The sequence below is a fragment of the Harpia harpyja genome, chromosome 2 (assembly GCF_026419915.1).
Source record: "Harpia harpyja isolate bHarHar1 chromosome 2, bHarHar1 primary haplotype, whole genome shotgun sequence".
Taxonomy (NCBI): Eukaryota; Metazoa; Chordata; class Aves; order Accipitriformes; family Accipitridae; genus Harpia; species Harpia harpyja.
The window spans coordinates 70,622,764-70,647,322 of record NC_068941.1 but is presented as its reverse complement, the minus strand read 5'-3'; the positions used below and the strand labels follow the sequence as shown (position 1 = coordinate 70,647,322).

Here is a 24,559-nt window from a genome sequence, read left to right as displayed (position 1 = left end):
TGCCATTATGAAGGCAATACTAGAGGACAATCCAGGGCTCAGACCGACTCCCAGTTTCTGTCTAGTCAGCTGATGGGAAGAGCAGGCTGCTGACTTTCTGGCTGGGAGAGAACACTGCTCCCTTCAGTGATTTCAACAGCTGCTTGTACCACTCTGCTGTAGTCACCTCATCTGCCCCTTTCAGTTGGCAGCACTAAGCACTGACTTACCAGCGTGCTTACAAATGGGCACCCTCATGCAGATTTGCTCTCCAGTAATGATAAAAGAGGCTTCTCCATGTTTCAGGCCTACTGGCACTGAAGGGGATTATCCTGCTACATACAGTGAATTTTGCTGTGTTTGTGTTGGTTTTGCAAAAAGAAGGTGCATTTTGTCACGAGAGGAATGATTAAGACTGCAGGTTTTCAGGACGTGGCAGAGGAAAGTGTGCATGTTTTAATGCTGAACTAATGAAGAATTTTCTGAAAAAGTGAAATGATTGTTGTAGGGAGGTGAAAGTCCAAAGTACATACATAAATCTAGTGCTTGGGCCTGCTCTCATGTAAAGCTGCCACTGAATTTAGGGGCACCAAGCTGATTTATGGTACCTGAAGACATATTTCGCAATGCCCCCCGAAACGCTAGAGATCACATAATTTACAATCCACTGTTATCCTGAGAGAAACACATGCCAAGTACATCTCTTGTTTTTCAATATTACACAACTGAGAAGGAAAACAGTCTTGGCAATAGCTCAGGTGGAGCTCAACATGTGCTCTTGTACTCAGTTCTGGGCACTTCAGAAAAACAGAGGCAAAACAGAGTTCAGAGGAAAGCAATAAAACAGATCTGAGTCTGAAGGAATTGACTTTAGCGGAAAGAAGAGCAGATGAATTAAATGAGTGCAATGGGTGGTGCATGAACTAAACCAGCACATGATAAAAAATCCACAAATCTTCAAAAGGTACAAACGCCAGGGATCTGAAAGGAGGAGGAGGATAAAGGCAGGTTGTGTGAAGTGTGCTAATGGAAGAAATAAAGAGAAAGCAAGAATATAAAATGAATACCAATTTAAAAAAATTACCTCTAAGCTATGGAACAGTTTGTCAGTGGTAGAGGAGAAAGCTGTTATTTGTGACATATTAATCTAGAATTGACAAAGCACCGAAACATGCAGTCACGTACAGCCCTAGACCGGCCTGGAGACAGACTGGATGACATAACTTTTCCATCTGTAACATCTATTACACTGTGCTGTGGGGTTTGTCTTTGAAAGATGATGCTCAGCAGCACACAAATCTATGGGGAAATGGGGAAGTATAACAGATAAATGGTTTCATTCATATTTTCCCAGAAATTATGCTCTCTCGTGTAGGTTTGGAGCCATATTTTCAAACACATTCCTTTTCAGGTAACTGGATAAAAACTCAATGCTAAACTGCACTGAAGTTAATCTACTGGAGACCTCTGTGAGATCTTGGCGTACATGTGGTATATTAAAATGAACAAACACACACACGAGCCATGCTTAAAGGAAGAGCCAGCACTCCCCATTTCTCACCTGCAGTTCCAGAGAGTTCCACACTTAAGGTTTGTTCAATAGTCTTGTTCTCAAATGGGGAACCCTTGGGATCACTGGAAGACAGGGCACATTTATAAAAACAAGCTGAAATGGAGTTGCTGTAGCCAAAATCTATTGAACCCCCCTCCCTTTTATAAATGTTTGCACTTTTTAGTACTTACTTTGGTGACTCGGGCGTCAATGGAAGTGATAAACTTGTTGGTTTGGCTAAAGGGAAAAAGAAAATGATTATGGGGTATTTAAACACACCATAATGTATACTAAAAAGATTTCTTTTTATTTTGGTGCTGGAATCCCATGTTAGTCAGTTAGGGCTGAGCTCTGATAGTTCAACAGCCATTTCAGTGTATCTTAGATAGATAAATAAGGAGGCTCATCCTGATACCTTATTACTGGTACCAAAAGGGCACCTAAATTTCCACAATGATTTACATCAATTATTGTACCTCTGAAATACAGTACACAACCCAAGTGCCAAGAACCTTTCAGAAAAAGAGTGGTACATGTTAAAAATCAATGACGAACTCTACAGGATACACTTTGAAAATGTTATTTCTCTTAGAGTTATTTTAGACTACAGTTCACGTTTTATTTGGAAACAGGAGCAGCAGAATAACTACAAAGTAACAGAACGTTATGAATATTCAGTTAATTTTACTTCTACAATATACAATTTTATATATAGCACTGAGAATAGGTTGATTCTGTAAGGCCAGAGTCCAACCAGTTATAGTCCAAATTTCTGCAAATTATCCTGCAAACTATGACAAGCCACGAACATAGTCACAGATGGTTAAAAATGGGGTTGAAGCTCTCAGCACTACAATCCCAATATACACAAAAACCAAAGCTCTAGCTATAAAAATACAAGTATTTGTAGCTTTTATTCATGCAAACTTGTATTTTCCCAAAGCAAGCCAAGAACTAGGATACTGTGATACAACTAAGATTCCTTTAATTGCCAGTAAAATATTTAAAAATTTTAAATAGTATTACTTGAAAATTTTACTTTTCAGAAGTTGGATTGATGTTTAAATGCAGAGAGCATTGTACCAAGAACAACAGCAGGGGATCTCTTCTGCAGATTAATTACTTAAGACAAAATGTTCCCCTTGAACACTCCTGCACTGCAGATCTTTTGTCCAGAGTGTCACTACTGCATATTTCGTATTCACTCCAAGCTTGGAGCTCCCATCAACATTAAAGGATTTTATATGCAAATTGATTACTTTTATAAGCTCCAGAGCATTCTGAAGTAATATTACATTTTTTTTAAAATTAACTCAATTCTCAAGAGCTGCATATTGTTTCTCCTCCTCCCCATATGAAAGCTAGAAATGGAAGCTCAGGTGTTCACCTCGGGTTCACCTTCCTCAGAAGTCACCACCGGAGTGAGGAGATGCACCTCAAAAAGTTAATTGTCTGATCCAGCACTGCAGCTGATTTGTGCATAAAACCAGGTGTGGTAAGACTGAATGTAACCTGACACATCTTTGTGTGTATTTTATATACAACTAGGGATACTAACGTTTGCCAGTGGCTACCTATAGGTAAAACTGGCTTAAAAAACCCAGACCTTACAGTTAGGCTCTGGAATAAAGTTTTATACAAAGGCTTCCACTTTTTTTTAGAGGATAAAAATCTCATACTCTTACCCAATTTAGGCTTTCTAAGGAATTTGAATGTGTAAGAGCTATTTAAGCCTCTAAAAGGTTTCATTCTAGCTCTCATTAGTCCCACAGAATAGTCCCACATCAGAATATATATATAAAATTCTGAAGCACTAAGGCACAGTGAAAATCTGCCAGAGATGGACACAGAACCAAGGTGTTATCTCACACTCGTATGTATTCATTTTAGGCAGGTATCACTGAGCTCTCCCACTGAGAAATTCGCATACCACAACACCCATCAGTTTTCTTATTGCTAGGCAAGGGCTTGACCAAACAGTATTCCTGCACAGGATTCGTCCTCACATACAGCTATGGATAGTGTAAATATTTTACCAAGACACTATCATTTTCCATGGTGCCTGCTTATTAGAGTTGCAAGGTCTACTGTGGTACATTTTTTTCTTATTAAAGAGGGTTCACATGAAGTTGCTTGTCCCTGTAAATTGAAAACATTCAGGTTCAAAAGAACTAAGTTTCCTCATGGGCAAATTTCAATGCAAAACCACAGATGATCTTTGGCATGAATAGGTTTGTGGACATTCCCGTGGGTTTGCAATATGTTTGCAACAGTAACCCTAAAGGAAAATACCATTTGACTTATCCTTTGTGAGCTTTCCTTAACTTTGAAAGAAAATATCAGACCCTGACTATTTTTTAAAACAGAAGGAGTCAATTTTCTTGTACTTTTGATTAAATGTATGAACAAATGACTGCAAGTCTGCAAACGTCAGTTAAATTTGCAAGGTTGATTCTGTATGAATTGACTGTCCAAGCTGAAAGCATTATATTCTTGTATTTGTATTATATGCAAATCCATTGATATTGAAGTCATATATTGGTGTATGAGGCAAATTTGATGAAAAAACACCATTTCAGAAGCCTGTAAATTAAACTGCAGGAATTAAAGAAGAGAGTAATTTCTCTCTGCCTGCAATTTCACCTGCATTACCACCAAAGTCACAGTGATCTGTTAAACACTGGTAAGTTAGCTATATGTCCCCTTGGACTTTCCTAACCTCTCCTTCCGCACTGTTTCCACAACCCAACGTGCTCTGCTTCTTTGCACTGAATCTATACAATTGCCTCAGCTGAGGAAAAAAATGCAGCTCTGATCTGAATAGGAAGATTTTATAATCTGTAATTATGTGTGTGTGCGCACACATCTATGTATGTGTATAACATATATGTGCATATAGCACATCTTGTACATGTTATACATGATATACCTTATCACATATCACTGTAACACCCAACAGTGTTAATAAAGCCCCCTGTAACTTCTGGTAGGTCTATGCTTTAGTACCATTGCAGTAAGAGACCCATGTTTTACACGTACAGTTCAGTCTGGATTTTGCTGTGAAGCAGACTGCTGAAGCCATCCAGAGGGAGTGGCAGTTGGCATCCAAGAAGCTCTAGGGGCAGTTGGATTTCTTTCTTAGAAGAAACATTGTTCAGAGAATTTGAGACCTTAATGGGGAAAAGTATACTTAGGATGTCAGAATGTACAGCTGCGAGAAGGGTATTTAGTGGCGGGAAGGGAAGATTATTTTTATTAAGTTTGCTTATACTTCCGAGTGAAGAGTGAAAAATTAGATTTGATGGGGGCTGATAATGCAGGGAGGGGGGAGGGGAAAAGAAGAAAAAAACATATACTGTTTACAATTGTTGCTTTAAAAATACCAGAACAACACATTTAGGGTCATATCCTGATCTCTGTTGCGGCCAGATAACTTCCATTGACTTTAGTGGAGTCATCCAGGATTTGCATTGATGTGACTGATAGGCACCTGGCCTTCTAGATGCCAGGTCAATATAAATACATAGATGTATTTTAAAGTAACAGTAACTTTTTAAAAAGCTCCCTTTGTGCTCATAAGCTTTTACAGTTTTCCTTTATCTTGGGAAAACAGGCAGGGGAAGAGAAAGCAAGAGAGGGGACTTTAAGTTCTTGCATCTCTGTCATAGAAGTATAGACCAGTTCTTTATGCATCAGGGGATACTAAAAGTCAACACAAGTGTTTAGTTTTGGCCATAAAGAATCTAAAAAGAGAGAGAAAGATCAAGATGGCAGCTAAACTTTCAACTATTTACAAAATAAAATTACAAACCGGCATTCCAGCTTTAACAGGAATGACACATTTATTGCTTTCTCTGTAGCAGTGAGAACACTATTTATTGTCTCTTAAGGACTATGTGGCAGGTTAACAATGCCTTCAGTTTTACGCTAGCAAAAAAGAAAGCATCTCACTAATGAACTGGCCTGCCCAGCTTGTTTAGGGGTATAATGATTTCTTAGTGGTATGGTACTCTGTGAATAAGTATCTCCAGCTAGCTTGGTATATTAACATGTGGTATTTGTTAAACATTTTTTTCCTGAGATTCTTTTTCTGAGGCTGGGAGCAATAGAGACAGGATTAAAATTGTTTAAGAGCTAAATCTAGCTAACTAATTCTAACTTCATTACACTGTTTTAAAATTCTCCCTACACAGAAGAGATGCTGGGTTTACAATACTAATCCAAAGCACAGAAGAGGTATCAAGGGTATTCACATCCATGGTATTTCAGCTTCCCTGCGTTACTGCTGGTACCAAAGCTGTGTTCTGCAGTCCCACACCTACCTTGCAGATGATTTGTCTGAGACTGCAGATGGGGTTTCCTTTTGGAGGTGCATTTCTCTTTGCTGCTGTTCCTGTTCTCTGCTGGTTTGGTCTGAGGAGGGTCATCATTCGTAGTCAGATATTTGAGAAGTTCAGAGCAGGGACGTCTTTGAGGCTTTTGCTGTTGACAAATGCTCTTTGCTTTATTGCTCCATGAATTCTCAGTCTTAAAAACAGGGCATAATAAAATAAAATAAAATAAAAAAAAATAAAATTAGTGAGCTGAACCTTATCAGAATGGATATAGGTTTTCTGAAGAGATGAGATTTTCAATGAAGTGTTCAGTCTAAGTGTACTAGATCTATGAGCTGTGAATAATTGTTTGCAGAACAAGGAAAGAAAATTACATTTAAAATTCCTAAATGACATTTATGCAGCTTTTTATTTCATTTCTCCTACATTTCAATGTTCCTACTCAGCAACATGTAACTAACAAGACCCTACAGCGCCTTTACTGTGAACAAAAAAATAAGCTGGTTTAAACCTTAATTTGCTGCTGATTGCTTGAGCCCAGTATTCACAACTCTCTTAAGTACCCCTAAATGCTCCGTTTTCAGTTACAGTGAATGGCAAGACAAACATTGTTTAATACTGCCTGCTAACAGAATTATGTCAGAGCCCCCATTCTATCCAATTAATGGCTGATATACATCTTTTGCCAAGAATCCAGTGTCATTTTTCTTAGCTCAGACAGCTGGTAAAACGGCAGTTCCGCATCCTGGAGTCACTCATAAACAACACCAGCCCATCAGCAAATTTTATCGTACCCCCTACTACTCTGTGTATCAATAAAGTAGGCGAGAGTAACAGACGGTGGGACTACAACTGAACTCTGCCAAGAGAAAAAGCATAAATGAAATATTCAGAGCATAAAGGAGCTCAGGTGATTTTTTGGAACCCAGTCTATAATCTGTTCACTTTTTTTTTAAAGTAGCTGAAAGACTGTAGGCAGATTAATACAATACATATAGATCTACCGCTTGCGTGGTTGCTGAAAGCATAAAAGAACTTCTTACACTTTTTCTTTCCTTTTTTTTTCTTTTTTCCTTATTACAAAAATTAAGTTTGTACCTTAACAACCACAGGGCTTGTTCTGATCCTGTGATTAGTGTTTGCATGGTTTTGTGTGCTGAGACCACTGCATTCATTGTAATTTAGCTGAGTGTTGGCTGGAGCCAGCAAGAGCTTCTTAAGCTACAAACACATCAGGGAAAGGGAGGTGGAAGGAAAAGAGTAAAGTTATGCATCTTTATGGATTAAAATGACTTACATACATTTTTGCATAGTTACTTAAAGTTAGCTGTATCAATTTCAGCAAGCGAAGTACAATAAAACAGAAAGAAGGGCTTGATATTCCCCAGAGCAAACAGATTTCATTTTCTTCTGGCTTGGTGGCATATTTCTGCTCCCTTTACTGCAGTATACTGTGGGGCAAGCAGAAATGACAGGGGTCTTGGATTTCTGAATCCATGGCAAAATGAAATTCTCGGCGATCTGTTTGGACAGAAGAGGCCTCTGATCTAAACAGAGATGTTAACTTTAACAGACTAATGGATACAGCATCAAGATGCAGGTATCTGGCTCTGCTTCTGCAGAAGCCAGTGATAAGGGGCTTTCAGCAGAAACAGAATCACATCTCAAACTGGTTTTACTGAGCAAAATGCATATAAGATTTCACCCACATCCTCACCCAAGGTTCAGTTTCACCCTGATTAGCACTAAGCTGGTGCTTACTGGTCAAATCAATGTTAAAGGCACAAAATTAGCCCCACAACTCACCAGACTCAATGGGCCTTTCTTTACAGATCACCAAAAGTGACATCTAAACATACATACAAAAAGAGCCCTGAGAAATGAAATATGAATTAAAACCCATTACCCTGACTTATTTGAACAGAATGATAAGCAAAAGTGTCAGCCATTAGCACAAGAATCTCAAAAACAATCTCTTCAACACACTTTTTAATAGATTGTCTGATTAGTCATCCTATGGCTATTTGGTGGGTTTTTTTCCCCACTTAATTTTCAGTTTTTTACTTGATTTTCCTTTCCAGTCTAAATGAAAAGTCCAGACCTTACTGTGACTACATCATACCCATGCAGCGGGTAGCCAGAGGCACATCCAATTCCTGTTAAACAGTAGGAAGGGTTCTTACTAGAGACGGCTCTTCTGCCTCCTGAGTTGGAGGGGTGCCGTCGGGCATTGGGGAAGGGCTAGTGGCATTTTCGTTGGTCACATCTCCATCTGTCAGTGCATCAAATGAAGGCAATCCATCCTCATCCACAGGGATGCTGTCCAGTGTTTCAGTGAGAACAGCTAGCAAGTTTGCCTCACTCTCTTCATCTATCTTCTGTGGGAGGGGACAAAACAAAAAGTGGAACCAGTTGAGAAGAGAAAAGGAACAAACCAATACCTCTCTATGTGAAAAAGCAGTCAAAACATAGTTAAACCAGCCCTTGAAACAGTAACCTGCAACAGAATCTCAAAAGATGTAATTAAGTGCAATAAAATGATCCATCTCTGCGTTCAAGAGAAATCTGTTTGCACTCGCAGTGTATTGCTCTAGTTTACTTTTCTTCCACAATTCTTTTTTTTCATCAGGTGTTAACAACGATAAGTAATCACCCAGGGATTGTATTACTGGATGCGCCTAAGCTGCTGACACCTAATGATGGTGTCAGCCCTGGCTGTCTTTCTTTCTCTTTTCAACACTGAACACCAGCTAATTGACCTGACAAAATTACAAGAATCAGAGAATATGACAGCTAATCAGGAGACCAAAATGAAATCACCAGTGAAATTTGGAAAACCTTGTTCACATATGCGGCCCGGTGTAAGCAAGAGTTTCCCTCCCATACTTCTGGAAATCCTTGCTTCAAACCCAAATGAACAACTTCTCATTCTTGAGTATTTTGGCATAAGACTAGCCATCAGGACTCATATAGTAAATGGCAGGCTCTTTGTGTTTCTTTATGAGAAATGTTTTAGGCAGGTTGCCTTTGAAGTTGTCCTTTCGAGTTATGTCGTTTGAGTGCTCAATGAGACTATTGTATGCATTTATCTAATTCAACCTGCAATTACAAAAAGTAGATTAATTTCTAATCAGATGTGGCTGTAATGTTAATTTATATTAGATATCTTATTTCAGCAACATGACTTCTTTTTGTCAAATTGAGTAAATTTAAATGCTTTCTGATTTTTAAATGAAATATAGTCCCTACTGTATATTAAGGTTCAGATTTTTTGGAGTACTGAGAGTTCTGAGGTACAGAATTGTGTAAAAATCATTATATTTATTTTTCAGAAAGACTGGAAATTGATCTTGACAGATCAATTATCTAGGATTCCTGGGCTGATCCTAGTGCTGTTAAAGAAAATGAAAAGCCTTTCACTAACTCTAGGGATATCAAATTGGGAGTTTTTCTACCAGCTTCAGAGTGGCTCATCATGCTCCAGGTTCACACTGTGAAGAGATTTCAGCTAAGTTCAAATCTCACAGTTTAGAATTGAACTAGCAAAGAAGACAAACAAACAAAAAATAAGTTAAAAAAGTGAACAAGAAAACATTGCCAGTTACACCCCAGAAGAAAAAAAAAAAAATCAAGTGAATCTGGGTATCCCCTTAGCGTGACTTTTTTCAGTAATACTTTTATCTACCAGACTCTGAACTGAGATGCTCATAAACCACACAGATAATTGCTCTTGCCAGGCTTCTCTGCCAAATCACACCTCACGGCTTCTTACAGAAAAACTCTGTCTTCGAGCTAGAAAGCTACAGCAGAGCACAGACTGTTCTGGTGTTTACAGCATCATCCCCAAGAAACAAAGAAACACTCAGGCAAAGCTAATGCTGAGGAGAAGCATTTTCTTAAAAGGCCAAAAGGGGCTTGGCCACTGAGAAAAGGAGTCTAAGTTCCGGTTATCTGGTGACTTCCACCATACCAAGCAGACACATGCACAGTGCCATGATAATTCAGTGTGCAGAGGATGGAAATAAGCAGAGGGCAGCCACCTTGCGAATAAAACCATGCTCCAAGTCCAGCTTTTCACAGCCACTTTCTGAGAGGAAAGGAGGAAAATTACAGTATCGCCTCTAGAAAACTAAGAAAAGGCATTACTGGGCAAAAAAGTGCTTTACGGTGTAACAAAGCACTGACTTTTTTTCCAACGGCATTTCAAGCCCCTCACAGGTGGTGGGATGAATGGTGGCGAGAGCCCAGGGTGGCTGGGGGCGGGTCTGGCTGCCTGACCCCCTGCCCCACACCAGGAACTTCTCCAGCAAGTCTGGCTGGTGGAGTGCACCGCTGAGCCTTGCAGCTTATAAAGCTGACAACAAAGCTGGAAGTGTTACTATTTCTAATGGGGAATGCCTTCTTTAATAATAGCATGCCAGAAGAAACCCTGATATTTGCTGCTAGTTGCTCAGCTCTTGTGCTTTAAGCAGACATTCAAGTGCACTGACATTCAAGAACAGAAAGTTGAGTGGACACCGGTCCTCATCACAGCAATTTCAATTAGTTTTGTACAAGTTTCAACATTCAAACACCCCAGAGAAAGCAGAGGATGTGACAAAGAGGACTCTGTTAAACAATTAATGTCACTTTCCATTATTGCTTCAGTCCCAATTTACAGAGCAAATAAATCAAAGTCACCACAGATGAAGCACACTAGCTGGCTAACACATGTCTATTCACAAACGACATGGCAGCAGGAACACATTAGTCAAGAAAATGACATTGCTAGATAACCTTTTAAAGGTTTAACTATGCTATTGCTCCTAATTGTCCTAAATTACTGTTTATAAAGAAAGACAATTATTAGATACAGCAGAAATGGTGCTGAGGGGAGATGTGGAGGGAGAGATGGTCGGGTGCATCAATGTCTGAGCAATAATCACTGAAGCAGCAGCTTTCTGCTTTGCTATCGCAATGTGAGTCTTGGTGTTGACAGCACTGGGGAGAAGCAACGCCATGGCCAAATGCAGGCTCCTTCACGGTTTCAGCACTGTCACCGCAGAAGTTCACATTTCAGACTGGCATTCAACCTGCGCATCACACGGGCTCGGTGAATGAGGAGGAGCTGAGCACCTTCGATCTCCGCCGAGGTCAGAGGACGTGCAGTGTGCTCTCAGGAACTCACTCCACCGTGTCCCTAGCTTCCAAGCAGGGTCACACTGAAAGGGTCTCCTTCATCTAAAGGAGGAGATCCTAAGTATTTAGACCACCTAAATAACTACAGTGTGTAAGAAAAAGGGGTGGAGGATAATCTCAAATGTAGAGCTATACAGCAAATACATGCAATTATTAAAAGCTTATGAAAACAATTCATAATTATTGAATCCTGCTAACTAATGGGTACTTTTAATACACAAGCAGTTACGCATCACTTCCCAGCCACACCACATGACCTTCTTAACATCCTTGGTTGTTAGTTTAACATAAAGATATTGGGGCCAGAGGTTTTTTGACCCCTGTAAATTTTTACCCAGCTGAAGGAGACAAGGAACCCAAGTATATCACTGAATGCACATGCTTCCACGTTTCTGACAGCAAAAATTTCTAGTGTATCCACAATGGCATTAGCTCTGAAAAGAAATAAGAGTTGGCATGGGTGTCACTGTGCATGGGTGAACGCAACAGGGAAAGCCAGCGAGTGCTGTAAACTGCTGGAACACCAACCAATCCTCAAAAATGAGTGGTCTAAGAGTCTAAAGACCATGAAAAGTTTCTAACTGTGCTCTTCTCTGCTTTTACATGTTTTGCTCTAATGCTTTAATATTTCTACAGCACTAAAAATAATTCTCTGTCTGAAAACACTTTATTAGTTGTGTAACAATCTCATTCTAATTGGGTTTCTGCCTTCAGTAAAATGTCTCCAGAGATATTCTCTCTTTGGCCAGTGAAAAGCTATATGAAATGAGTTGATAATTTACGCACACAAAGGTATTTAAATCCTCTACCCCTGATAATTCTTTCTCTTTTGCTTATTCTGCCTGTTGATGGAGCTGGGTTCACCTCGTGGTTAGCATTTTATGTCTGTAATACCTGTTACTTGTTGGCAATCCCATTACAGAGGCCAAAGACTGAGCTGTAATGGAGACTCAGCCACCTTGTCTTTCACATGCATTGCTTTAGGGTCCATATATTGAACAATGGTGTGATTTTTCCTTAGAATTTTCTTCCTTTAAAAAAACCATGCGAAATTTTAAAACCACCATCATTACCATCACCAATCCCTTCTTGGAAACCTTGAAGCCAGTATGCAGATGTCCTGACGCAGGACTCTCCTGTAGCTCTCTCGCAGTCAGCACAGGTATGCTGATTCACTCCAGAAAAGGGTCAAGCCCATCATTTAGAAAATCTTTTCCAAATGTTAACAGTATCTCCAACACCTTGCCTCTGGTTGATTCCCCTCAGCCTTTCATTTGCGATTATTACATGCAGAGCTTTTGCTTACTGTATCTCAAGGAGTGAAATCAGCTAATGAATGATGATGCTTTAAAGTTTCTTTACTGATAATTTGAACAGTGTAGGGGCCTGTCATGATTCATACTGAAAGATCAGGGTCCAAACTGTAGTATTAATCCACAGCCCCGAGGAGCTGGGAGCAGTGGCAGCTTGCCACATCTTCGTAAAAAGCCCAGGAAACTTTGGGACAGATCCACAGCTGGTAGAAGCTGTCACTGCTCCAGCAGCCCAGCTCGGTAAGCAATTCAGAGCAGCCAGGTGTACACCTGAACTCACGAGGGATCACCATTTCAACATATCGACTCATTTCTCCTCAGTAGCCTAAGATCTATTCATAGCACAATTAACAAAGAAAATAAAAGATTTTCCTCCAGCTGAAAATATCCGAGTGATCTAAAAATACTAAATACATTATGGCACTACTTTCAAAAGCACAAAAATGACTTGTGAGCATATCTGGGACTTCCATCAGGATTTAATTCCTTAATGACACACTTTGGAATAAGAACGTCCTTAAGATTCACACCACTAGGAGAAATGAGGGGTACAGATTTGCCCCTTTTTGCATATAGGGATGCAGAGACACTGAAAAGCTCACCAACACCACACCAGCCCTGAGCACCTCCTGTCAACAAACATGCAGGAGTAGGGACAGATGGTATCTCAGCCCTGGCCCCACAAACCAAGCTTTGCCACCTGAGGATAAGGAGCTGTAGGCTGGGCAGAAACACAGGGAAGGTAGGAGGAGGGAAGGGATTAGGATGCAGGCTGATCTTCCTTGCTCCTGCCAGTGAAAAATGAGAGCTGAGGTCAGGGACAGTGAAAGGGAAGAATTACAGCCCAAGTTTTCCCTCTTCTGGAGCAGAAGGAGGTAACCTGCCACGGCACCGGCACAGACAGTGCTGTCATGGTGATTTTGCTGCCTTCTCAATGTGCTGTCCAAGGCAAGTGCCTCCTCCTTGACTTAGAGCTGGCTGTACCTGGCAGTATTTTCTCCCAGGGCCAAAGAGGAATCAGTGGTCCAGGTGGAGAACCACTTGTTCCACCCTACCTGCTTACAACCAGTCCCATGCCATTATATATTTCGAGAAGCATTTCAGCTTTTATTTTACTGTTAAACTGGTTTGCAAATCCTTAGGCATCCTGCGCTGTCTTACAGTAAAAATCCACATGATGCATTTGCATTAGAACGTTTTTCTAAGGTCTGTTAGTCTGGTCCCCAAGAGACACTCCCATAATTGAAATGCTTAAGTCCAGAGCTATCAATTATCTTTAAAAACAAAATGGAGTCCCACTAGGAGAAAATTACAGCCAGGTTTCTTTATATGTAGTAGAAATGTGGGGATTAATTATCACCACCCCTGTGCAAATGCCTTTAGGGTATGGGAAGGAAACAAGAGATCTTCTCTTCTTGAAGGAGACAGCTATACTCACATGGACCTGTAGGCAGACCACTTGAATCCAGAGCTTGCCTTCTGATTTCGGCAGTCCCATTGCCCAACATATGGACCACATATATACCTCATCTGTAGGTCCGACCACATCCCTGTATTTACGTGAAAGCTTCACTCGGGCTGGGTTTCTGGAGACATTGTACAGACCTGAAGCAATATGCTCTGCCATCCCATTCTCCCCCCAAACAATGTTAAATAAATAGTGTAATTATACACAATGCAGGTACTGCAATGCTTAACTTCCAGAGCTAGGTCCCTGGAGTGGAATGAACTGCCAGCATCGCACCCAGGGACGTTATGGCACCACAGGAAAGACCTGCTCAAGGTCCACAGCCTGAAGGAGATGGGACCACCTGCAGTATCTATTTCCCCCTTCCCTTCTCCAGGGTATAACACATAAAAGTAACAATATTTATTATTATTCATGTACTCAACATGGTGTATATTTCTAGTCTCAAAAAGTTCTCATGTTTAATCTTGGTAACTGAACTCAGGTTACTTTCTCTCTGAAAGACAGACACGCTCACCTGACATTGTAAAACTTCTGTCAAGTATCTGGGATTAAAGCATCACAATGCAAAACCATGGCACAGGCCATTTGCAAATAAGGTTTTCTAAGATCGTGCCCTTGATCACCCGAAGTAATGCTGCCATAGCTCCTGTGAGATGGACTATCTTTTCAGGTGAAAAATCTAACCTTTCTGCTCTAAGCTAAACATGTCAGTTTAAAAGAGCATACTAAATATTCTTCTACCACAAAGTCACTTTTTTTATTGCTTCTGAGGAGTTGTTGCAGTTCAGAAGTTTCCATTACAGCCTGGCAATTAAGTTTCTAATAAACTGAAGAGCTACTAATTGACTTACTCATCTCACAAACCAAGGATCCAGCTAGCAACCTGTAACCTGGTTTACATCTTCTGACCAAAATTCATTCATGTTTTGCAAGCCATTCCAATTTCATTTGTGTAAACTGCATCCTTTCTCTCTATGACAGTAATCTTTGATTCTGGGGAAAAGACAAAACAAAAAATCATCTGAGACCAAGCTATTGTGCCGTTGACTGTGTTAAGAGGACCAATGATAAGATATTGCTGTGCTGGAATCAGTGCACCACCGGTGGTAGACCCAATATCAAAAATTTATGGTAATTGAAACCACAGAATCTTTGGAAATGCAGTCAATTTGACTCAGTATCAAAAGGTCACTCTATTCAATTTATACTTGATGCTGAGCACAATATTGAGAAAACACCTGAAAGCAAATCATCTTATCAGCAGTTTGGGCCTCAACATTTACTGACTACATGGGCTAATTTGCTGATTACTAAATAAATGCACTACCTATGTTTTGGACTGGGTTAACTCACCAGAGGGGCTTTTTAACTTGTACAGGACTTGACACTGTAAAAGCATTACCAAACCTCTTACCAGGAACCGCATGTTCATAATGCTGAGGCATGCCGTGCACATACTATTGTGCTCTCTTGCCCAGCACCAGGGAAGACCACCTGGTCTTCATGGGTGGGAAACTGCAGCAGGAGAAGACCTGGCATGTCTTGTCCAGCCCGCAGTGGGCTAGATTTGGGCAGGGCTCCACATCAAAGCACAGAACTCTACCTACGTCTCTGGTGGGGAAAAACAAGAGCAGGGAAAGGGCAGAAGTGCAAAGGGGAGGAGGAGCCTGATGAAGAGCCACAGAAAAAAAAGCTGGGAGTTTTCCTTCGCTGTGCAAGACAGACAGAAAAGCGAAGGGGGAGGTGATGTTTGCTTGCTGCCAGCACTGGTGGGGAAGCAGGGGTGAGCAGAGGAGTAGGTGAGCTGCCGCTGGGGAGGGGGGACGCAGGACGGGCAGCCCAACCCGCACGAGTAGCTCCCTGCCCAGGTGCGAGAGGGTAGGCAGGCTGCCCTCCGAGCCCACCACCCAGCACCTTCCCCCCGGAGCAGCACACGGCGCCTCCTACCCATCTCCCCTTCCCCTTTTACAGGCAATTGTTCATGCACGTGGTAAGGTCCTGAGCAACAACCCAGACAGAGATTTTTAATTGTTATTATGCACCTAAAATATACAGGAGGGTAGAGTCACAGCTCCTGACCAAGGGTGCCAATCCAGACAAGCTCTAACAGGGAATGAGTACTGCAAAAAGAGGGAGGCAGGGGGAGGAAGAAGTTTGGGACTCTCCCTGTTGCAGAGCTTTCAGTGATGGTGTCAGCAGTATTTCAGGCCAAATATTCAAACGCTGCTTGCTCAGATTTATTTATTTACTTGATTTATGGTACATGCCCACACTAATCTCTCTATGCACCGACATAAAATTTTTCAACATTCATATACCTTTGTTAGGTAGCATAGCATGTTCTGGGAAAAAAAGAGCTACATATATTTTGCAGTGATTATTTCACACATGTAACTGATGTAAAACCTTCTTTTTCCTCTTGATACTGACAGAAATCTCCAAAAAATGCACTTGAGTGGTAGTACAGACCCTTCCTTTGCAAACTATGAAGCATAATCTTGTCACTTTTATTCATTCTCTATTTCAGTGTTGCATTTGCTTTAGTTTTAATTATATTGGATGTGTCAGGATGTCTATCACAATCCCTACTTCTTTCTAGAGATTTATGACTGTACACAAATATAAATTTCAGGGTAAAATTATATACAATATAGCAGACAGGAGTTTACATGGAACTTTTTAATTTTGTTCAATTATGTGGACACTGTTTTTTGTGCGAACAGAACACACACTCAAAAGTTCCTTTTTAAACAGCAAAATAAGACACTTCTATCTGTTGCTTTTACTGTTAGAAAACTGGAATGTAATTTGACCAGGAAATTAGCATTTGTAAAGTATATCAACTTCATTAAACTCATTTTATGATGTTTTAATTTTTCAGTGTGTTCAGCTTCATCAAACCTACCACCATGCCTGTTGAACAGGTATGACAAACACAAGTTGTGTCTCACAGGAAGAAAAACACCATTTTTCCTTAGACCTGCAGCATGAATGGATCAGTACATCCTTAATACGTCTGGGCTTCCCATCAATTTTTATTGTGATCTAACTGGAAGGCTGCCATCTGGTCTGAGCTGGCTAAAAGAGTTTATTCAGACACAACACAAAAACTTGTTTACAAGGCTAAAGATGCATTTACTCTGTTTGTTTTACCTATGCAGTTATACTCCTGTCTTTAAGCGTCACAGCAATGGCTCCAACATCCTCCTGGTATGTACCAGCAGATGTGTTGAGTGACGCACATACCATTTAGAGAGGTGGTTTAGCTAGATAAAATAAACAAAGACAGTAGACATTAGCCCTAAAAAAACTGAGGAAATCACCACAAAGAGGAAAAAAATGTATCTTTAGATATGTGCGCTCTACTCTTACCAGGCTAAAAAAGTTTCAAAAAACCTCCCAAATATTCCCATATCTAAGGAGATGCTCAGCTGAGAGAACACCCCAGGTACCCATACTGTGAGCGTCCTAGGATGAAAGCAATAAAAGGCTCCTTTATAATGAAACACCAAGTGAGAATGTGGAGATGCCACAGTAAGGAAGGTGCTAACAGGTGTAGGGTTTAACACAGCACAGATCACAGGCACATTTTGCCAGGCTTTTCAGTTCGCTTTTACAGTCCCATGAAAACAAAATGTAAGCTTGTCCCAGCAGGCAAATAAGACCTCACCTCAAAAAGCAGCGATTGAACAGTGCATCCTGGTAAACCCCTACAACCACAGAGGACACTCTTCAGGATGAGGAGATATGTCTGAATTTTCCGCCAGTTAAGCATTTGGATTCATTTAGATGTCTCATAATATCCTTAACTATGTATTTCCTTGATTTGTCACTAGGTACTAAGACTTTAATGTTCTTTCAATGCAATTTTGTGTATGCGAATAGAATCGTAAACTAGAGATGGTGATGTTAAAACAGAAAACATTAAAAAAAAAAAAAGATCACAGAAGAGCTATCTGTTGCAAAGCCTCCTCTAGACCACATCCACTGTTGGCTTGTTTCTAAGTTTCCTGGGACTCACTAGTCTTCACAGATAAAGTTGATAAAATGGGGTTGACACTAAAATGTAAAACTAATTTGCTAGTTTACACTAAGGCTACCTTATTCATTTACCCACAACCAGCCTAGCAGAGTTATGTAGCGCATGCATACTGTGGTGCACACTATAGTTCCCACTGCAGTTGCCTCTCTTCTATTTATTTCTTAGTCAAAACTGAATATATTGCTCATTCTCTGCTAGTCTTTTAAAAGTGCATGTTCCTGATCACCAGCCCTCCATCTGTACGATGTAAAACATCGTATTTTTCTTTGTGAGGCACTGATGTTAACCAGACTCTTTTTCATCAGAAATGGTGAAAATCAACCCAGGTATTTTTTTTTGTCCTCTTTAAAAATGACCCATAACAGGCAGTCAAGTCCCGCTGTACTTATCAATGCACTAAATATCATTATTAATTAGGCCATAGGTTCCTTTAGGCAGGGACTATCTTTTTGTTATGTGTTCACATAACCCCTTTCACAATGGTGTCCTGATTTACAATTGGGCTTTGAGATGCTGCCACAGCACCTATAATAAATAATTTGGGGTACTTCTGTTTAATCCTGCTAGTAACCAAATGAAAAAGAACTTGGGCCCAGATGTTCAGCTGCTGTAAATTAGGGCCTCTCCACAGGTTTTAATGGAGCTATGCAGATTTACACTAGCTGGGGACCTGGTCCTCTGCGCTTTGGTATGTTGATGCTGAAGCTGAGAGCAGCAGCTCCTGCATACATTATCTGTACCAACCTGTCCCAGGACTAATGGCAGTCCAGCCAGAGGCCAGTAAGGAAGGGCTAATTCTTCCTCCTTATCAAGTGCGTTTTACAGCTGAGCACTACATTGCTATGACTAAGAAGATCAGTTTAAAAGTGGCTTGGGTTCATCTTGCCTACAATGTAGTAGATGCAGTGCTCACATTCCCTACTGGAAATGCACTGATGTATCCTGCTCATGTCAAGTGCATCTTCAATTTAAAAGTTATCCCCACTGAGGTTAACAGAAGTTATAATTTGAGCCTACGTAGCTGCTAGATGCACAGCCAAAACCCCACGGGATATGCCTAACCCCAGGAATAATAAGTAAATTGCAGCTGTTTGCATACTGAAGCAGAGGTGGGACCCTGCAGATCACCAGCTTCAACACAGCCTACGTTTTCCTGGCTCAGATGGCCTCCCTGTGTATTGAGATATTTCGGCCTGCTCTGTCAGCACCCAAAATGAGGGGGAAGAAAGAGGGGAAGGGAGCTGTGGACTGGAAACAGCCCAGGATGAAAGAGCCACACTCCTGATCCAGTGTCCTGGGACGGCAAAACCTGTTTAAGTGACACTCTGGGGGCAGAAGGCTGGAGCTGCTACCATTAACCCAGGCAGCACGACCTCTGTTTCTACCTGTTTCAGACAGAGTACAGGGTACTGTGCCTAAGCCTTGCTCAGCTGGCTGAGAGGAGTGGGTGGGACCACTCATGTTTAGGTAGCAATAAAATCCTGTTTTGTAAACATATGTTAAGGATTACACACACACCACCAGACAGAGAGCGGGGCGGGGGGGGGGGGGGGGGGGGAAGGAAAGGAGAGAGAGGAAGGGGAAGGGGGAAGGGAGAAGTAAACACTATTGCACTTCATTCTCTACATTGGGGGGGCAACCATATAGTATTTCCAGTAAAGAAGAGCTATCTGTAAGTGAATAATATTGCAAAATTTTATCCACCTGAAGCACCAAACCACCAGCACGCCATGAGCACCGCGGTGCTTTACAGCTGCACATGGCCTTGCCCCCTGTTTCGACAGCAGAAGGTGCCCCAAACCCTAGTGCTGGCGGCACAGGGAGCGTAACGCCGACCCCAGCTTGACTCCCCTTGGATTAGAGCAGCACAAACCAAGCGTCACCTGGCAAAGTCAATGGAGTTAAACCAGGACAGATTAAGTGTAAGTGAGAAGCAAATCAGGCCCTTTATGTCTGCCCTTCCTTCCCTGAGAAAAACTAAATACGTTCCTTTCTCCTCAGACACATTGATAGCAATAGCCTAAACTGCCCCGATTGGGTTTCACCAGTGGCAATGCAGAAATGTTTATTCCCATTAGGCTGGGTCTATAAAATCCTCCTTTCATTCCTGTGCTTCTACGATTTCTAAACAGCAAAGCCTGACATTTTGGTCTCTGACAAACGATGCTTAATAGTGGGACGTTTGAAAAAAAAAATCTATACGAAGAAAGCTCTTAAGACAAGATACGCTGAGCGTTTTCACCACAAATGGTTTGTTTTAGCTATCTCTCTGCCTCCTGTAAGACGGAAATCAGACAGCTTACTGGCTTAGCTTGTTAGGCCAGGTTAAAGGGATGCAACGCTGAAAGGCTCTTACAGAAGCTTACCCTTGGACTAAAAATAGCAGGCACTAGAGAATTATCTTAAATACTACCAAACTTGTTCTGCACTGTGAATGCAGATAACTGTAATATGTTTCCATTTTTGGTAGTTTTAGAGCTTTTTAAAGTTATGCTCGCTTTAGCTGACTATTTAATTAGTTTCTGATTCTATTTGCTGCTTTTTCTCTCAGAGATATAGCCTGAGGGGTACTTTGCCTATGAATCCTTTGTATTTAGCAGCGTTGCTATTGTTAACATCTAATGAGCTATTGGATTTGCCAAACGCTCAGTGTAGGTACAAACACTTCTTTGAAATATAAATGTTTAACACATAGCAAATAGCAAATCAAAAGATACTCTAACGTGGTGTCCTCGCTCTCTCATTGCATGTCTCATCAAAAGAGAGTAAAAATAAAAATCTGCTTTATTACATTTAATTCTGAAATTCCAAAATGCGTATCTGAGTGAGACATTTTTAGCTCACTCCCTGGGACTTTAGAAGAAAACTAAATGATTTTTGGTATCGTGAGAGGACTTGCACATATGGGCAAGGCTCCATGGTCTGACACGGTAACCTGCCAGCTGAACTGTGGAGCTATCAGTGTTTTCTTTGGGGTAAAACTGCAAGACTTTACAGTCTTTAATGAAGCCACCTCATCTTTAAAACACAAAAAATGAGCTGCTTTTTTTTTTTTGGAGGCTACAAGCAGTTCTCTTTAAGTGGTCTTAAGCAGGATACCCGTTCATCTGCTCCTCACTGAAAACCATGACAAGACATCAAAACAAAGCAACTCCAAAGCAAAGCACAAATGTTCTCCGTCCTTACATACATTTTACTCATGCTACAGCCAGTCTGGAAGATATCACCACAGAAATCAGCATAACATCCCTGTTGCTGTTGTTGCCTCAACTCTCTGCACTTCTGCAGGTAACACCATTGTGGGTACTCGCTGTATGAGCTTAGATTGGGAACATCACAGGATTCAAGCGGCAACTGCCTCTGTACACTGAGTACTGCCCACCGCCTTCCACACGACATCCCAGGTACTACACCAGTCTTGGCACCTGGATGATTGCCGTAACAAGAGTACCAAATAGAAACTGATTCAGATAGAAACTGATTCAGGCACCTATTTTACATGTTTTCCAGTATTTTTTCCTTCCCTGGTTTTACTGCAACTTTTTATTATGAGTCACTTTCAACATAATTTAAAAACCCCACCTTGAGTAAGATCAACTTCTAGATACAGATGCTGGGCAAGGTCAAGCTAAAACCCAACCATGCAGCTGAACATAAGTTCCTTCCCTTATTGGGCAGGCATCGCATTCAACTGCCACGGAGCTGGCAGAGCCTGTCCTCTCTGACACAATTTTTCTTTGACTCTCTTTTCAGAGTGAGAAATGTTTTCAATCTTAAATAGTGGTGGAATTCACAGATTCCCTCACCAGATATATACCCAGTGCCTTTATAAGCTCACGCATAGTGGCATAACCTAGCCACATGTCTTGCAACTGCCATTAAAACCCTCCATATGTCTTCATTTGTGAAGCAAGTTTTGTTTTTGAGTCAGGAGTTAAGTTCACAGCCTCTCTGTCAAATAAACAACATGTCTGCTGTCACCTGGCTGCTGAGCAAGCCCTGTCTTTGAAAATATGCACTCAGTGATTTTAGCTATCTATTTCTCAGCCTTTCCTTCCACAGTCATGCAGCAAAAATAATGCTCCATCCTCATCATGATGATTAACATTACTATCCACCTCCTGCAGTTTAAGTTTCTCCTGGTTAAGTGTTACTCTAGCACTACCAAGACAACAGCCCTATTGCACTGAATGATCTCCAGTTACATCCTAAGGTAAAGTATCTGCAGAAAGTACTCACAGTTCAAACAGGCAAGACCAAGAAAGGAGGATTATAATCCTTGCTTTATAGCAGGGGATTTGATGTGCAGAGATTAATCAACTTCTCCAGGCCAGATAGTGCCCATGAGCATGGTGGAGGGCAGGGCTCCAACCAGCAACACCAGCCTCCCCTTCCAAGCAGGGGACAACATTTCACGGACACCAACAGTGCACACAGTCCCTGTCCCAAAGCACTTGCAGCTGAGCTTCCAGTTGACAGAAGAGGACTGAAAAATGGTTGTCAAGAGCATTGGGGTCACAGCAACATAACTACAGGGAGGCTCATTTTGTGCATTCATAGAATTTGGTGATTTTGCTGGTTTTTATATAGAAAAAATCCCCATCCTATTTGCTCACTTATTACTGGCATTCCAGAATGGAGTTTTCCAGAGAAAGTTAACACAGAGACAGTAGTGAATGGCCGCAACAGAACAAGGCTGGTGTGTCAGATGTACGTCCATACCAGAAAGCCACAGGATACCTGTATAATGTAGCGGATCTTAGGGAGAACATCAGCTCGCTACAGCGAAAGAGACAAGTTTGGACCAGTGGGAAGGAACACAGTCATGACTGAGTTCAAAAGTGAGCACGGAGACCATCTAGTTTAACACAAAAAGCTGGGCCAACCCCCCAAAACACAGGAGGAAGAGGCTATAATATAACAGCAATTCAGCAAGCGTCCTGGAAGAACAAAGGGTCCACAAAACATATTGTTTGAGTGAGACCCTCTCCTTGCGTAACTTACTTTTGGAAGATAAAAACCAGAAAACATCCAAAGCTGGTTGGGTAAGTCATTACCTGTACAGATAGTCACACAGACAGGTTTGCCCCAAGGAAAGATAAGCAGGAGAAAATGAACTGTGGGTTCAGCAGAGCTTCATCTCAAAGATTCCCAAATTACTTTCAGGCAAGTAGGAAAATATTTTGCTTTAGAATTTGGATGGTACTTAGAAACAAAATTATTCACAAAAGCAACCCCTGTTCGTCCCCATCAGGTTGCCGTGATGGCAGCTTTATTGCACATGAGCCCCAAGGACCAGAGCCCATGGTGGGGGCAGTGCACGGGGTGTCTGCAATGGCCAACCGCCTGCCAGACAGAAAAAGAGAGAAAAAAAGCTGTTGTGTTGCTGCCCCCCATTCTTTTCTTTGCTAGTGAAGAGACTACACTTTCTGGCTATAGTAATAGCTCAAGATCAGGGATCTGCTGGTAGTGACTTTCTGAGCTGAAGTGACAGCCTGAGATGTGGCACTTGTTTGTGGACTTTTGTATGTAAGACTGTGTCATCTACAACAGCCTGCAAAGGTCATTACAAAGTCCATAGGAAGTCAGACAGCAGTGATGGAGGAAGAAAGTGTCTTTGGCACAGGATCGGGGATAAAATTATTTCTCAAAGGCATTTGTGGGATATCAGGCAGAGTAAATTGGAATTAAGATGAGGAATCGTGCCATTAATGCCAGCAACAGATTAAGTCCTGATGATTTTCCTTGTATATAACGTGGGAGAAGACTGGCTAGATATTGTGTGTTTAGGTTAGAGATAAGATATAATCTAACCAAATCATGGAATGCAATTTGGGAAGATACTTAAGAGTTACAGAGTCTGAATTAGCAGGTTTATCTAATAACTGTAGGTATAATTATGTCCTGATGCAAAGCAATTATTGGATTCCAGAGGGGGAGAACATCAGGTGAAGTGGCCCTGATCCTTCATTAGTTGAGTAGCTTTCAGGACCAGAAAGGACACCTGCACATATCCAGAGGTACAAGTATTCAAGAAACAGGAGGTAGACATCTCTAGGAATTTTGGAGTGTACAAATTTGGCACAGGGAGATGCATTTTCTTTGCACAGAAACAATTCAGATGGATTCAAACATTTAAATAGCAGTCAGCAATATTTTGTAGGTTTTCATTCCAGGTCTTTGAGAATTTTGACTCCTTTGCTGTTGAAAACAAGCATGTTATTATGCCACACTTTTGGTCTGCCATCTTCCTCACACACACAGTTATTTTGCTAAGGCCTCTCCCATCAGAAAGGTTTGGCTTACCAGTTAGCAGTTTCAAAATTAAAAAAGATACCATTTTAGAACTGAACAGAGCACTTGCAATGAAAACTGAAGCCATGCAAAATTTGACCAATTTCTCATCCTAAAGCCTCTCATGAGAACCTCAGCTAACCTGCGCATGGTTCTTGCAGGAAATGCAGAAGTTTGCAATGAAATCTGCTTTTCTTTTTTGAGGTCATCTACACTCAACTCTTAGATTTGACTCAGGGGCAACAGTGATGAGGACTAATGTGAACTATCTCCAGATTCCTGCAACTTTGATTTTCACAAAGATTTGAATTCTTTTTTTAATTGGGAATATACCAGTATAGTTAGGGAGGAATTCTAAAGAAATAACAGTACATGATGAGATTTGATTGGAAATGA

At 41.1% G+C, this 24,559-nt stretch overlaps 1 protein-coding gene across 4 annotated transcripts in view; it reads right to left on the bottom strand.

Annotated features, from left to right (window-relative positions):
- PPARGC1A (PPARG coactivator 1 alpha) overlaps nt 1-24,559 on the bottom strand; it is a 381,706-nt gene that overhangs the window by 24,221 nt on the left and 332,926 nt on the right. For 3 of the 4 annotated variants that reach the window (XM_052780341.1, XM_052780344.1, XM_052780342.1), the window contains exons 3-7: nt 8,049-8,243; nt 6,964-7,086; nt 5,854-6,058; nt 1,723-1,768; nt 1,541-1,614 (exon numbers count right to left, since the gene is read on the bottom strand). In XM_052780341.1, coding sequence (XP_052636301.1) covers nt 1,541-1,614; nt 1,723-1,768; nt 5,854-6,058; nt 6,964-7,086; nt 8,049-8,243 — 643 coding nt within the window. Of the gene's footprint in view, nt 1-1,540; nt 1,615-1,722; nt 1,769-5,853; nt 6,059-6,963; nt 7,087-7,987; nt 8,244-24,559 lie in introns of those variants that run through there. The other variant, XM_052780343.1, reaches the window with a different exon arrangement.